General features: G+C 58.8%; 2 protein-coding genes across 4 annotated transcripts; one reads left to right on the forward strand and one right to left on the reverse strand.

Moving 5' to 3' along the window:
* Positions 1 to 63: 63 nt before the first annotated feature.
* On the forward strand, positions 64 to 4645 carry PAQR4 (progestin and adipoQ receptor family member 4). Its single transcript, XM_046667541.1, has 3 exons — positions 64 to 756; positions 2129 to 2350; positions 2502 to 4645. Exons 1-3 carry the CDS (start codon positions 591 to 593, stop codon positions 2933 to 2935), a joined length of 822 nt encoding a protein of 273 aa, XP_046523497.1. The 5' UTR covers positions 64 to 590; the 3' UTR covers positions 2936 to 4645.
* Positions 3921 to 12992, reverse strand: PKMYT1 (protein kinase, membrane associated tyrosine/threonine 1). Of its 3 annotated transcripts, XM_046667538.1 has the most exons (10): positions 12860 to 12992; positions 12364 to 12471; positions 11612 to 11700; positions 7879 to 8386; positions 6445 to 6938; positions 5641 to 5747; positions 5333 to 5505; positions 5089 to 5246; positions 4118 to 4216; positions 3921 to 4032 (listed from the first exon to the last, which is right to left on the reverse strand). In XM_046667538.1, exons 4-10 carry the CDS (start codon positions 8227 to 8229, stop codon positions 3921 to 3923), a joined length of 1494 nt encoding a protein of 497 aa, XP_046523494.1. In that variant the 5' UTR covers positions 8230 to 8386; positions 11612 to 11700; positions 12364 to 12471; positions 12860 to 12992. The 3 variants fall into 3 exon arrangements, with proteins under 3 accessions (XP_046523494.1, XP_046523493.1, XP_046523495.1); XM_046667537.1 differs by lacking the exon at positions 11612 to 11700; XM_046667539.1 differs by lacking the exons at positions 11612 to 11700; positions 12364 to 12471; positions 12860 to 12992 and adding an exon at positions 12226 to 12348.
* Positions 12993 to 15508: the final 2516 nt, after the last annotated feature.

Here is a 15508-nt window from a genome sequence, read left to right on the forward strand (position 1 = left end):
GACGCGAGGCGTCGGGGTCACTCTGGCAGAGCCACCGGGACTTAGAACGTCGGGTCCCAAGCCAACAGCCACCCCATGCAAATAAGTCTGGGCCGCATAGATTATGCTAAGAGGGTGAAGGCCTGGGCGTCCGCGGGGCGGGGCCTCGCCGCCAGCATCGCCCATTGGTCCTCGCAGTGTCGACATCAGGAGCCCAGCGCACGAAAGGTTGGCGGGATGGCGGGGGCGAGCAGCTGGGGCGGAGCCTGGCGTCCCCACCCGCGTCCGGCCGCGCCCGTCCTCCGGGCTGCGGAGGGACTACTGGCGGCTGCCGCGGCCAACATAAGACTTCCTTGTGTCGCGCCTGCCCCGGCGGAGCCAGCCGCACTGCGCTCAGGCGCCAGGCTTGTTCCCAGCCTCCGGTGCCGGGGCGCGGGACCCGCGCGTGCGCAGCGCAGGAGGGGCGCAGGCCGGGACCCCCAGGCCGGCGCGTGCGCGGACCGAGCGCTGGGCGGCGGCGGGCGCCGAGATGAGCCTCCGGGTGCTACGGCCCCACTGAGGAGGCGGCTCCGGGGCAAGAGGAGCTCAGGCCGCCCGCACGGCGCCGGGCCATGGCGTTCCTGGGGGGACCGCGCCTGCTGGACTGGGCCAGCTCGCCACCCCACCTGCAATTCAACAAGTTCGTGCTGACAGGCTACCGGCCAGCCAGCAGCGGCTCGGGCTGCCTGCGCAGCCTCTTCTACCTGCACAACGAGCTGGGCAACATCTACACGCACGGTGAGCCGCGCCCCGCATCGCCCTCCCGCGGCAGCCGTGCCCGCGCCGGGCTGGGGGCCCGAAGGCCGAAGAGCGCCCCAGCGCCCAGGTCCTGGGCTGCCCCGGCCCTGGCACGGCCAGGAACCGCGGTGACAAAGCTGCCATTGTCCCGGATGGCGCTGCCAGCTTCCGCTACCCCTGAGGGGCCCCCGGGGCAGGCAAGGGAAGCAGAGTGGGGGACCAAGTCCGCTTAATCCCTCTGAGCCCTGGGGAGAAGAGCCTGGTGTCCAGCCCCTTCGTAATCCCGGCGCCCTGGGCACCCTTCCCCGCCAGCGCCCTTCCCGGAGATGGGTGTTGATACCGGCGAGTAGGAGCCCAGGAGAAGCCAGGCTCCGGCCCCTCCTCGCGCGGCCACCCTGCCGCCCCCGCCCGGAGCAACCCATGCACCAGGCTACGCCTGGTGGCGGCTCCTTCCCCCCGCCCCCCGCAGGCGCCGGGCCCCTCCTCGCGTCCCGCCGGGCTCTGCTGACACAGCCCTGACTGTCCTTGGCCTGCCCCAGCCAGAGAGGGGCCCTGAGCGAGCTGGGCCCAGCCTTGGTACCTGCCCCACTGGGGGACGGTGGTCTGGCCAGACCCTTCGAAGAGGGCAGCCGGGGGCCCCAGCCTGCTGTGTCTGCCTTTTGACCCCTGTGAGGGCAGTGCCAGAGGGCCGGCACCAGCGGGTAGGCATGACCCTGGAGGGCTGGGCTGGGAGGAACAGAGCTCCCAGAGGAGGTGCCTGGCGAGACAGAACAAGTTCCTTTCAGCCCCCTTCCCCTGCCTGGCCTCACCTTTCTGGAACAGAAAAAGGCCTGAAACCTCCGTCTCTCTGGTCACTTGTGGAGCGGAGAGGACATAGGGGTTGGGCACAGCACGCTAAGCAGCTCTGGAATCTGGCATTATTGCCACATGTCCTGTTGAGAATTCAGCTTTGGGTGACGCCTCCTTCTGGCTTCTGCTGACACACAGAGGCCAGGTTTGGGGGTTGGGGACCCCTGCTTTCAGGAGAGGTGATGTGGCTGCAGGGCTGAGAGCAGCTGGGAGTCAGACTGTCCAGGCTCCATCCTGCTTTCATCGCTTACTTGCTGGGGTCACCTGGGGCAGGCTACTCAGTGTCCTCGCCTGCAAAGTGGGGACAATGGTCTCTACTTCCCAGAACATCGTGAGCTCTGCCAAGTAAGTTACAGAGAGCCCACGGCCGGCCTCTATCCAAGGCCCAGTGGAGAGTCGGCTAACGGCGTTGTCAAGACCTGCCTTGCTCTCAGCCCTGGTGTTGTCTCCAGACTGGACTCTGAGAACGTGATCTGCCCCCAGTGCTGAAGTGCTCTCACCGGTGACTGTCTCCCTCCCCCAGGGCTGGCCCTGCTGGGCTTCCTTGTGCTACTGCCGATGACCATGCCCTGGGGTCAGCTGGGCAAGGACGGCTGGCTGTGGGGCACACACTGTGTGGCCTGCCTGGCACCCCCAGCAGGCTCTGTGCTCTATCACCTCTTCATGTGCCACCAAGGGGGCAGCCCTGTGTACACCCGGCTCCTTGCCCTAGATATGTGTGGAGTCTGCCTCGTCAACACCCTTGGTGAGCCAAGGGATGGGGGAGGGGGCTCGAAGGATGGGAACTGGGGGGCAACTGGGGAGGGGAGGCAGGGGATGCTCATGTGAGCCCTGGGTGAAAGGGTAGGCTGACCCCCACACTGATGCGCCCTCTCCTGCCTCTCTCCTCTGTGCAGGGGCCCTGCCCATCATCCACTGCACCCTGGCCTGCAGGCCCTGGCTCCGCCCTGCTGCCCTGGTGGGCTACACCGTGCTGTCAGGTGTGGCTGGCTGGCGGGCCCTCACCGCCCCCTCCACCAGTGCCCGGCTCCGTGCCTTTGGTTGGCAGGCCAGTGCCCGCCTCCTGGTGTTTGGGGCCCGGGGAGTGGGGCTGGGCTCTGGAGCTCCTGGCTCCCTGCCCTGCTACCTGCGCATGGATGCACTGGCACTGCTTGGGGGGCTGGTGAACGTGGCCCGCCTGCCAGAGCGCTGGGGGCCTGGCCGCTTCGACTACTGGGGCAACTCGCACCAGATCATGCATCTGCTCAGCGTGGGCTCCATCCTCCAGCTGCACGCCGGCGTTGTGCCCGACCTGCTCTGGGCTGCCCGCCACGCCTGCCCACCGGACTGAGCCACCCCCTACCCGCCAGGCCAGCCTGCCCAGTCTTCTAGGGCCAACACCACTGTGCTTCCTTCCTACTGGTCCACAATGAGCTGGCTCCCTGAATGTTTCCAGCAAACAGGACTTCCTACCTGGGAGCCTGTTGATCCCTTTTTTCCTGTGGATTAGCCTTTCCTGCCTGGCCTTGGAACTCCAGCTTCCCCTCCCCGCCTTCCTCCAGGGTTCTGTCTTCCTGTGGAGGCTGGAAGGAAACCTTTCCTTCTCTAAGCCTCAGTTTACCCTCTGTGACCTGTGAGGGTTGAGCCAGAGGGACTCTGGGCTCATGTCTCTCTAACAGTGGGTATCCTGCCAGCCCAGAACCATCACCCCACCCTGCCCCTTCTCAGACCCTCCCATGAGACACCTCGAAAGGTGCTGGGCCCAGCCTCCAGCCCATGCTTCCTGACCTCCACTTTCTGCCCTGAAGGCCCACCCTCCCAGTAGGCTGAGGCTCCCCCAACCCTTCTGCCTTCTGTCCAGAGACTATGGAGGGAGGAATTTGGGCAGCAAGACTAACCATTATCCCAGGACCAGTTTTTTCCTAGGCAACTGGCATAGACGTAGAGCTGAGTGGCCCTGAACTCAGCCCTACTGGGCTGAGGGCCCACCCTCCACCTTGACTGCCATGCTCTGAAGGCTCCACCCACCCCCTGGGGACGCCCTGCTCAGGAAGTGGCTCCCAGCTGCAGTCTGCCAGCCTGGGGCCCCAGGGCCCTGCAGCAGGGCTCAGCTTCGGCCCATCCTGGGGGTCTCAGACTCCAGGTGATGACAATAAAAGGGGCAGGAAATGCTGTATTGCCACGCAAGCAAGCTTGGGTGCTCCCAAGATTCAAATACCTTTTATTAGATGTGGCCAGGAAGAAGGGACCACTCGAGTTCCCAGAGGGACCTCAGCCTCTGGGAAGAAGGGAGGAGGAGCTAAAAGGTTAAAAGCGCCAAGCCTGGGCCCCGGGACTCAGGTTGGGCCCAGTGAGTCCTCAAAGAGGCTGAGGAGGTTCCGAGGCTCAAAGGAGGGGAAGGAGCCCCGAGGGGGCTCTGAGTCAGTGTCACTTAGGTCCAGGCCATCCCTGGGGGGAAGGGAAGAGAGAGAGAAATGACATTCAGGATCCAAAAGCCACTCCTTCGCAGCCCCTGGACCCTGGTCCTGCTCACCTCAGTGTGTACCTGCTTCGGGGGGCAGGGGAGCTGCTGCAGGGGGTAGAGGTGGTCCCGGCAGCCCTGGCTAGGACAGCCTCTGGAAAGAGTGAGGGCCTGCACACAGGGTTGGCAAGAGAAGTGGGGTGTCAAGCAGTGAGGAGCGCACAGGGAGGCCACAGCTGGGTGAGAGCAGCAAGGCCAACCTGGTCCCCGTGCAGGCTCCAGGCTCCCTCCTGCCAAGGGCAAGGGGCCACAGTTGGGGACAACAGAAGCGTGGTGCACTTTCACAACTTTTAAAGGCCACCTGACTAAGCTCAAAGGCTACCTCTGTTCTCAGAACACATGGGCTTCAACAGAGCTGGCTTTGATGTGAACTTGTGGTAAATGAAGCTTGTTTGGCACTTCGTGCCTGCTATAAAGTGCCCCCATGGTGACGGGGTGACATTTCGTAAGGCCTGGGTTAATGGTGTGATTCCTCTGAGAGCCGTCCGCCCTGAGCATGTGGTTTTCCTTTGCAGCAGTTTCTTAATTATAGCCTCTCACTTGGCCACCAGGCACCTGGGACTAAGGAATTCCTTCTGGGGCACGGGGGTGGCTTGCCAGGCTCTGAGGGCTTTGTCCCCTGAGAGGAAGAACAAGGCCTTGTCCTTGGGCACTGGCAGCCTCTATTGGGGTACTGGGGTGGGAGCCAGGACCCTTGCACTGCTCCCTGTGTGGCAGTGCCTAAGTGTGAAGTTGCCAACTCTGCTGGGCTCTGCACAGCGGCCGTCCCACGTGCTGAGCTTAGAAGAAACAGCTGCATTCAAACTAGGCCAGGCCGCACCAGCCTTGGGTCCCTTCCCGGGGTGTGATGGGGGCCAGGTCTGTGGGAGGAGTCTCGGTTCACCACTAATCTCTATGGGTCCTGGGTCTCGGGTGTGGAGTTTGGCCACGATGACAGCCCATCTCCTCTGATCCCCGTCCATGTTCGTCCACATCTCACCCACCCTATGCTCTCGTCATCCCAGTTGCTGGAAAGGCTGCTGTCCAGGAGGAGGCTGCAGGGCGGCGAGCCAGGTGGGGTGGCCGGCGGGCCCGGAGGCTGCAGCCAGCTGGCAGGGTGAGCCAGCCCGTGCCAGAGCCAGCACAGCAGGGCCAGCAGGGTCTGTGGGGACAGGGGGCCGAAGGAAGCTGGGTAGACCCTGGGGCCGGGAGCAGGGCGGGGCAGCCTGTCACCTTCGCCCAGCTTACCTGCCACAGGGCCCACCCTCGACTCAGGGCTTCGGCAGCCATGTACCACAGGACGCTCCAGGGCCGTGGCTGCCGGAGCATAGGCAGGGCCAGCAGGGCCTCCGCTGTGGCTCGCAGCTTGGGGTCAGGCTCCAGCATCATGACAAGGACAGAACGCAGCTCAGAAGACAGGCCTGTCCGTGGGGCAGGGCCACATCAGGGGTGACTGGGCCCTGAGCCCAGCAGTCCACCACTGCCAGCCATTCCCTCCCACAGGAGCCTGTCCTCCCAGTGGCAGCATGTCCCGCCCATCTTTGCCCCCCACTCACTGGCAGTGAACTCAGGGGGCAGGTAGCCCTGGCGCAGCTGCTGCCAGCCCTTTCCACCATGCGGCAGCTCCATGTTGCATGCCACTTCCAGGATGGTGAGACCCAGACTGGGAGGGACGGAGACAGGGACAGAAGAAGAGCAGGTTCGGCCTCGGGACACAGACCCCAGAGCCCCAGGCTGCCCCCAAGAAGAGGGTAGGAAAGGATTGCTGTCTTCTACCATGAGCTGGGAAAGTGGGGGAGGGGCTCAGGGCCCTGAAAAGGCCCCTGCAGGGCCAATGATGGGGACCACATCATGGTGCATGGATACTATGCTTAGCACAGCCCACATGCCCCAGTGGTGAGTCCTCCCACCACCCCCCACTGGACAGTCACTGTGGTTCCTGTGGCTATTAGCATTCTGGTTGATATGGCTGGATTCCAACCGCTGTTAGAGGCAGAGCAGTGGTTACCAGCATGACTCATGGAAGCCAGCTCACCAGCTGCTAACTGTGGACCTCGGGCAGGCGAGTCCTGTAACCCCCCTGTGCCTGGTCACCTGTAAATGGAGCGATAATAGTCCCTCCTATGGAGGCATGGTGAGATGGGTGAATCTACATTAAGTGGCTCCAGAGGGTTTGCTGCTTAGACAGCCAGACTCTGCAGAGCCCCCTCAACTAGAGGGTGGGGCCGCCACCGCGCAGTGCAATGTCTCCCAGCCTGGAGCCAAGTCTTCCTGACTTTGGCCTAGGATAGTCTTCCCTCTCTCTGCTGACCCTCCCTCCTCCCCACCCCACCAAAGGCTTCCCACGTCCCAGCCCTCACCTGAACACGTCCGCCGCCGTCCCGTAGGAGCCCTGCAGCAGCTCAGGTGCCATGTAGCGGGGGTCTCCCTCCTGGGCCTCACCAGCTCCAGACGCACCCAGCTCCACCAGCAACCCAAAGTCACCCAGTTTGCAGCGGCCCCGGGGCCCCAGGAAGATATTGGCAGGCTTGACGTCAAGGTGGACCAGGCCTTGGCCGTGCAGGTGAGCGAGGGCAAGCAGGGTGTCCCGCAGGTAGCCCCAGACCTGGGCCTCAGGCAGGCTGGCGCCCCAGGCCTCACAGTGCTGCTGCAGGCTGGGCCCGCACAGCTCCGTCTGCAGGTACAGGATGCCGCCCTCCTCCCAGGCTTGCTCTAGCCGCACGCAGCGCGGGTGCTGCCCCACCTTCTCATGGCCACCGACCTCGGCCAGCTTGCGGGCCCGGTCCTTGGGGCCCCGGAATGGTGACATGGAGCGCTTTACTGCATAAAGACGACCGTCTTCCTTGGAGCGCACCTGGAAGGGAAGTGGAGCCCACAGATAGGGTGGGAGGTGGCACAACCATGTAGGAGGATGATCCAGCAGATTCTATTAAGATTTCCCATGTGCAGGAGGCGCAGCATGGTATCTGCCTTAGAGAGACCCTGCACGTGTAACAGCAAAACTGGACACACCTCCCCCTGGGGCTGGTTCGCCAGAGACCGACCGCGGGAAGAAGTGGGGTGGACCTCTGAGCACTGATCCAGGACGGCCTCTAGGACGCAATAAGTGAGAAATGCTGGGTACAGAACAACACAGGCAGTGTGATCTGCTGTGTAGAAAAGAGAATGGGTTTGTCTCTATATCGTCCATTCTAGAGATGTATAGAGAAAGGTCTGGAAGGAAGGATGGTCACCTGAGAAGCACAGTGGTTTCCACCGAGAAGGAGAGCTGATTGAGGGGTCTATGTTGTTTGTATTTTTTAATAACAAAATTGTCTTTATGTAGTACTTGTGTAAGGAAAACTACCATTTAAAGGAAATATAAATGATTGGAAAATATACTTTAAGTAAAATAAAGGTGGCATGGAGGGTGTAGCCTAAGTGCCTGCTGGCCTGGGGGCTGGCGGGACAGGGGTTATACTGCCCTCGGGGGGCTGGCTACAGCGGCTGGGCAGGGTTTGCCAAGACCCCAGCGCAGCTGGCTCCAGGGTGGGAGGAGAGATGGCAGCCAGGAGCTCCAGCATGGTGTGCCAGGCCCTGGACCGAGGGAGAGTGTGCACTGAGGGGGCCCTCGGACAGGCCTGGGGGGGATGAGAAAGCAGCCGAATCAAGCACCAGGGAGGGGAGCCTGTCCACCCGTGAGAGGCAGGTTGTCAGGGCAGAGAAAGGGAACAGGCTGCCCAAGATGCTGTGCCATCCAGGTTGGGGGAATGCAGGGGGCCCCAGACAGGCACAGGAGCTATCCCCCCACTCACCTTGAAGACTTCTCCGTAAGAGCCGCGGCCCAGGCGGCCAAGCCTCTGGAAACTCTGCTGGAAGAAGGACTCTGGCCGCCTCGGGTCATAGCCGGGGCTCTGCAGGGTCTCGGAGGCCTCGCCTCGGAACGACACTCTCCGGGGCTCGAGCCGCTGCCAGCCCGGGAGCCGAGGGGGGAAGAGGCGGCTGAGAGGGATGCTGCCCTTGGCAGGAGGCCGGGGTGGGAGGCTCCGACTGAGCCCCCGGGGCCTCTTGAGGGAGAAGCCGGGTTCTGCGTGGCGGAAGTAGGCTGGGACTGGGACCGGGGTGCCACTCAAGGGTGGCGGGGTGCCCTCTGTGGGCACAGGCATGGCCGGCACAGGACGCCCCAGGGGGCAGAGGACAGAACAGTGTGTCCACTCAAACAGCGCCTGGGCCTGTGGCCCCCAAGGGGCTGTGGAAGGGAGCCGCGTCTACTCTGCACGCACGTCCTGCTTTAAACATGGAGGCCGTTGGGGACACGAGCACCTGCCGGGAAAAGGCAGAGGAAAAATACATACACATCTGCACACAGCAGTTCTGTGCCTGGAGGTCACAGACACATTGGCTGAGACCACGGGGCTGGGCTGGAGGCTCCTGCAGTCCAGCCCAGGTTCCACCGAGGCAGGGTCTGCCGGCATACAGCCCTGCCTCCTCACAGCCAGCTGCTGGGCCTTCAAATATGTAACCTCTTCCCAGACTGCACCAGGGAGACAGTAACACAGGCCCACCATCCCTTATCTCCAATTCCAAAGGAAAAAAGAAGGTCTGAATTCTAAAAGTTTCTTTCTCACTTTCTCTTTCATGGTTGTGGTGCTACAACTCATTTCGTGGAGCTCCACTTCCAGCTGAGTGGCAGAGGCTAAATCCCAGCCGAGCGCAGCAACAGACAGCGGGCCCCTCCTCCACCAACCCCCTCGCAGGGCGGAGGCTCGACCTCAGGTCTAGCAGGCTGGGAATACTGGAGCCCACTGGCTCCAGCCCCAGCTCCTGCCTCGGAAGGAGGTTTCACACTGGGAGAGGCAGGCTGAGAAGGCCAGAGGCTACACCCACATGCTAAGGCAGTGATGCCACTCAGCTGGGCACCACGGTCCCTGGCCCAGCTCCCAGGCTGCAGCTCAGAGATTCTGCCCAGGGGAGAGGCAGTTCATAAAATAGAGAGCTCCGAAGCTCTCCCTTTAAAAAACTGACTTCATTTGAAACAGAGTGTGTGAAGTTGAAGTCTAAAGTTGTTCTCAATTCAGTGGAGATCTTGGTGGTAGGCAAATAGGGGGATGCTGGTACCTCCATCAGCAACAAGCTAAACCAGAGGCCAGCTGGTTTGCCAGAGAGAACCAGGGAAAGAATAGCTAAGAGCTTCCTGGGGTCAGAACAAACCTCAAACACTGAACTCAAAAGCTACCCTGTTAAAGGAGACTGAATTCAATTGGATCAGTCTATGGAGTAATTGATGCCCCAGGGCATTGTCAAAAAAGACGACAGAGCAACCAGCCAGCAAGTGGTGGGGCCTAACAGCTGGGTATGATCAGGGAAAGGACAAAGAAAGCCCCCCCTAAAACCATTGGCATCCCAGGGTAACCGTGCACACGCCAAGGCTGGGCCCTCTGAGAAGCAATGTCAGAGGCTCCACACTGCAGTGAAGAGAGACGTCACTACAATGGTCCAGCCAGTCACTAAACAAATAACAAGCAAACAACAGTCACAAGCCCCAGAGTGGGGTGAGGAACCAGTATCCACAGTTGCTACAAGATATTATCTAAAATGTCCAGTTTTCAACAAACAAATTATAAGATATGCAAAGACACAGGAAAGTGTGACCCACACACAGGAAAAAAACAGACAGCAGAAACTTCCTGTAAGAGGGAGCAGGTGTCAGATTTGACAGAAAAAGCCTTCAAAGTAGGCACTGTAAACATGATCAAAGAAGTAAAGGAAACCACGCTTAAACAAGTCAAGGCAGGCACAACAGCATCTCACCAAAGAGACAATATCAATAATGGGACAAACTATGACAAGAACCAAATGGAAACTGTGGAGTCTGGAAAGTGCAGTAACTGAAATGAAAAAAATCCACTGCAGGCATTCGACAGTAGATTTGAACTGGCAGGAGAAATAATTAGTGAACTTGAAGATAGATCAATAGAGATTATGCAATCTGAAGAACAGAGAAAAAAGAATGAAGAAAAAGGAGCAGAGCCTCAGAGGAATGTAGGATGCCATTAAGTATGCCAACACATGCATAACGGGTGCACCAGAAGGAGAGAAGAGAAGGAGCAGGCAAAATATGCTAAGGGATAATGGGTGAAAACTCCCAAATGTGATTTTAAAAAAACCTATTGACATAGCCAAGAAGGTCAATGACCTTTGAGAAGGATAAATGCAGAGATGCACACATAGACACATCATATTTAAGTACTGAAAGCCAAAAACGAGGAGAAAATGTTGAGAGCAACAAGAGAAAAATGTCTCATCATTTACAAGCACCCCCCCCCCCCCATAAGGTTAACTGCTGACTTCTCATCAGAAACAATGGAGGCCAGAAGGAAGTGGGATGTCATATTCAAAGTGCTGGGGAGAAAATCTGTCAACCAAGAATCCAAACCCAACAAAAGTATCTTTCAAAAACAAAGGCAAAATAAAGATATTCCCAGATAAACAAAAGCAGAGAGAATTCATTGCTAACAAACCTGGCTTACAAGAAAAACTAAAGGAAGTTCTTTAGGCTGAAAGCACATAATCCCAAACAGTAATTCAAATCTACGCGAAAAAATAAAGAGCATCAGTAAAGGTGATTCTATAACACAAAAGACAATATAAATGCATATTTCTCCTCTTAGTTGATTTAAAAAGCAACTGTATAAAACAATATGTATATAATTGTACTGTTAAGCATATAACACAGAGCAATGTAATTGACTTGCAAATAACAGCACAAAGGAGGCGGATAAGAGCAGAGCTATAATGGACTAGAAAACGGCACTAGATGGAAACTCGAACCCACAGGAACAAATGAAGAGAACCAGAGGCGCAAAGAAGAAGGTCAATACAACACACATTATACACACATACTTGCTTCCCTCTCTTCCCTCAGCTTCTGTAAGAAATTAAAGATGATCTAAATAAATGGTAAGACATTACATCTTCATAGATCCAAAGACTTAATATAGATAAAATGGCAATACTTTCCAAACTGATCTACAGATTCAGCACAATCCCTACCAGAATCCCAGCTGGCTTCTTTGCAGAAACTGACAAGCTGATCCTAAAATTCATATGGAAATTCACTCCATCCAGAATAGTCAAAAGAAAGTTGGAGGACTCGCACTTCCTGATTTCAAAACACTACAAAGCTAGAGTAATCAAAACAGTGTGGTACTCACATAAAGACAGACATATAGATCAATGGAATAGAACAGAGTTCAGAAATAAACTTTCACATTTATTGTCAATTGATTTTGACGAGGGTACCCAAACAATGCAGTGGGGAAGAATAGTCTTCTCAGCAAAGGGTGCCGGGACACCTGGATATCTACACACAAAACTCATTTGGCAGAAAAAGCTGACCCGACCTAGTTTTCCCTCTAAGTGTGAATATTCATATATTTTTTGACAGAAACATTAATGTGTTTGATAACGGGATGATGTCCCAGACGCATGTTATATGCACCCTACTGGCTTTCTAAAATTGAAGACATTTTGAATTCTGATACACACCTGGCCTCAGGGGTTTGTGGACCTGTACGACTGACCTCAGGGAAGGCTTAGCCCAGCGTCTGGCATGCAGATCCCTCAATAAATGCTACCTGTTATATAATAAATAACGCTCTGAGTAGTTGTTGAAAAAACACACAAAGTACACTGGTTCTGCAGGTATAAGTGATTTTGTGTGTTGGAATAGAAAGGATGTTGAGTTGCTATAATGTTATAATTGAAACGAAAGGGAGAGAGGAGTCCAATTTGAGAGGAAGCTACAGTGTATCAACAGATGCCATACCCAGCACAAGGGGCGGCAGGAACTGGAACAAGAGGGAGCAGTCCTCTGAAGAGAGCCCTGCAGGCCCTGGGAGAGTGAGGGGGGAGGGGGGGACCCCCGACGGGGGACCTGCCTGGAAGACTCGCCCTACATGGGGGGAGCGGGCAGGGCTTCCTCTGCCTCTATTCACCTCAGGAATCTCATCCAAGGGGTTTCTGGAAGTGAAGAACCAGGCTGTCAGGTTCCCCGGAGGCCCTGGTTATAAGTACAGCCTCCAGGCCCAGTCCTGGCACATTCGGGGACACCAGGTACCTGCACCTTAAACCAGTTCTCAGACCATCCCAGTGTCACTTACGTTCGAGCACCAGTGCCCTGGCCAGACAGCTTTGGGAGTGGGAGGGGGGAGGTGGAAGAAGGGGCTCCCGGGTGAATCCGGGGTGGCCCTGAGCAGAGGCCAGGCCGGGATGACCTCCGCAGCTTTCAGGGGCCTCACCCTCTCACTAGGCCGGACACGCCTGCTGACCACGGTCTACCGCGCTAGACTGTGAGTTCCTCCGGGGCAGGGCCGCCGCCGATTCGCCTCCGCGGGCGTGGGGAAACCCTGGCCAACAGAGCGGAGGAGACGGGCTGTCACGGGGGAGGGGCTGTAGATGGAAGGCGGGCGGGCTTTTCCCGCGGAGGGACGAGTAAAGCGGAGGCAGAGGGGTTCCCCGGTGAAAGGGGACGGGGACTGGGGGCCGGAAAGGACAGGAGGGCAGGGCAGTGGCCGGGCGGCCGGAGGGCAGGTGGGCGGGGCTGGCGCGGGGAGGGGTTAGCGGGGGGCAGGCGGGACCCCGACCGACAGGGGGTGGGGCTGTCGGAGCGGGTTGAGGGAGGGGGCTGGGGGCTGCGGATCATCCGGGAGGGGCTGTCAGGGGGCAAGGGGCTGCCGGGAGTGAGGAGGGGTGGGCGGTCCCGCCCGAGAGCCCTCAGCGCTGGGTCTGGCTCACCTGGGGCGGGCGGACGGGGCGCAGCTCAGCGAATTCCCAGATTCTGGGTCGGCGGAGGCCGCGGGAGCCCTTGGGGCGGTCAGACGAGCTGGGCTCTGCGGCCGACGGCTCCTCACACCAGGGCGGGACGACTCTCCGGAGGAGGAACGGCCCATGAACGCGCGCGGAGGTGGCTCGCGCCAAAAATTCCAAACCGGCCTCGAGGCCCCGCCCAGGAACGCCCCTTTCCCCGCCCCCTCCCCGGCGGCTGGCGGAGGCGCCGACCTGCGTGGCCCCGCCCCTCACGTCCTGCGTGCGCGTCGCCGACCCCGCCCAGCCGGCGTCCCCGGCCTGCGCTCTCATTGCGCAGGCGCAAGGCCTGGTAGCGCTGGCCCGGGGCGGGGGCTGCTAGGCGGAGCGTCCTTGAGGCTGCGGGGCCGCGCCCTGTTGGGGCCGCTGATGGGGGACCACCGCCTGGCTGCCGGAACCCTTGCCGACGTCCAGACCCCGGTCCCGGCACTCATGGCCCTTGCTGGGCTGGCTTAGATTTCGCGTCTATAAAAGGGGCCAGCGCCGCGTTTCGCCTCGGAGGTGCCTCGAGAGGCAGTCACTCGGGGCTGGACAGGAAGTCCCTGTGGACTCCGAGGCCCCGGCTGGGTGGAGGGCCCTGGGGTCCCGGCGTGCATCGCACCGGCCCCAGGGACATCCCCCCACCCGCGGAACATGCGGCTCAGGGAACTCGGAAACGCCGTCTCTTCCAGGAAGCCCTCCAGACAGCCAGGCCTCACCCACCTCCGAGGCAGCCCTTCCCATTCTTTGAATTCGACACTTGAGCTCAGCCCAAACCCCCTTTAGCCCCTTCCTGGCTGAACGACCTTGGGAAGCACTGGGCCTTTCTGAGCTCCGGATTAGCCTCCCGTCTTCATCCTGAGCGGATGAAGCTTCCCTCTTGGAGCAGGAGGTTCAAATGGGATGATCCCCTTAAATTCTTAGCAGGGGGCTGGCGCAGAGCGAGGCTGATTCCTAACAGGAGCCCTGGGGGTTGCTCCTTTCAAGGAGGGGACCTTTGATCTGCTTAACAGGGTGGAGGAGAGTCACGCCTCCAGGTCACTCTCCCTAGAACGCTCCGTGTCTCTCATATCTCTTTTCCCACCTTATTTACCCTTTGCACTTACTCTATCTGAAATTCTAGCCTCTATCTGTTGGTGCACTTGTCGACTGCCAGGTCTCTGAAGGGCCGAAGACTGCAGGGCTCCCAGCGCCGCCCAGGGATGAGGCCCCTTGGCGAACACTCACCAGTGGGTAGACGGGCGTCTCCCATTAGGCTCGAAACTCAGAGCTTTTCTGGGGGCTGCCCCCTCCATGCGCCATCCTCTGCATTAGCATCTCTGGCAGCCACAGCTCCTGTGACTCAGGCTGGATCCTTGTTAGACACCCCGGGCTTGTCCCCAGGAGGCCTGGGGAACAGGCAGGACTCTCTCCAACCGCCAGCCGGCCTGCCAGCTCCATCTCCAGGAGTCCTGGACTCAGGCCCCCTTCCAACTGCCCATTCTTGAAAGTTTCATTTACAGTGACTAAAAAAATTTTTTTTTTAATTCAAAATGGACATTTCGCTGTGTGAAAGAGCTATAATATAAAGTTAAGTACAGATAGCAAGTAAGAGCGTGGGCCGTGGAGTCAGGGAAATTAGGACTCAAACCCTGCTCTGCCCACGGAAGCTGTGCAATTGTGGACAAGTTGCTTTATGTCTCTAGGCCCATTTCCACATTTGTAAAATGAGAATAGTAATAATAGTTCCGACCTCCTTGGGGGTTATGAGCACTAAATGAGAACATGGAATGTGAAGTGCTTAGCAGGGGCTGAACACACAGTAGATTTCTCATTGTTTAATAATTACAGTAACGCGCCCTCATTTGTATAGTGCTTTGCAGTTTTCAAAGCAGCCTCCTGGGCCGAAAGGAGGCCCCTGGAGAAGAGGGACCGGGACCCCCGCACACACCCCGGGGTCACAGGGCCGGAGGCACCGGCCCACAGGCTTCCAGAGCAAAGCTTGGCCCGGGCTGCGTGCAGAAGGAAGCCCGGCAACCCCCGCCCTGCGCCCAATTCCGGGACGGCCCGCGCTTCCAGGTGACAGCCGGCTGGAGCCGCTCGCGCCCCCTTGTGTCTCGTCGCCGCAGCAGCACCGCGGCCCGACCCATGAGCCCCGGGAAGCGTCCCTCCAGGAATGGGGTTAGGAAACAGGAATAATGTGACTTAAAGGCAAGGAAATGACAGCCACAAGTGCAAACATGGCTACTCCAGCAGGAGAGAGGAGACTGTGATGGGCGCCTCTGGGGAGCTGGCTGTGTTCTGTGTCTTGACCTGGGTGTGGGCTGCATAGGGGTTTGCCTTATAGGAATTTGTTCTATTGTGCATGTCTGTCCTAGGCATGCATCTGTAAGCAAGCCATATTTCACCCTGGCATAAGGTTTTAATACACTGACAGGTGGGGGGCAGGGAGTCCGTGGAAGTCAGCACGGTGCAGGTGCCTGGGAAGGTGTCCCAGAGGCACCCATGCAGGGATCTGGGCTGAAAAACTGCCAGATCCAGGGCCCAGGGCTGACCGTTAGCACAGCTGCGGGTTCAGAAGGTGTGGGCCCTGCAGGCACCTGGCCGCTCCCCCCCCCCCCC

Source organism: Equus quagga, chromosome 7 (assembly GCF_021613505.1).
Source record: "Equus quagga isolate Etosha38 chromosome 7, UCLA_HA_Equagga_1.0, whole genome shotgun sequence".
NCBI classification, from domain to species: domain Eukaryota; kingdom Metazoa; phylum Chordata; class Mammalia; order Perissodactyla; family Equidae; genus Equus; species Equus quagga.

Bases quoted from the DNA above. Each gene is read 5' to 3' on its own strand.
- PKMYT1 (XM_046667537.1), bottom strand. From the start codon at position 8,229: ATGCCTGTGCCCACAGAGGGCACCCCGCCACCCTTGAGTGGCACCCCG. The intron at 5,748-6,444 runs GTGAGGGCTGGG...CGTCCCTCCCAG, and splicing joins ACGGCGGCGGACGTGTTCAG to TCTGGGTCTCACCATCCTGG. The intron at 4,033-4,117 runs GTGAGCAGGACC...CCTTCCCCCCAG, and splicing joins CGAAGCAGGTACACACTGAG to GGATGGCCTGGACCTAAGTG.
- PAQR4 (XM_046667541.1), top strand. From the start codon at position 591: ATGGCGTTCCTGGGGGGACCGCGCCTGCTGGACTGGGCCAGCTCGCCA. The intron at 757-2,128 runs GTGAGCCGCGCC...TCCCTCCCCCAG, and splicing joins GGGCAACATCTACACGCACG to GGCTGGCCCTGCTGGGCTTC. The intron at 2,351-2,501 runs GTGAGCCAAGGG...TCCTCTGTGCAG, and splicing joins CTGCCTCGTCAACACCCTTG to GGGCCCTGCCCATCATCCAC.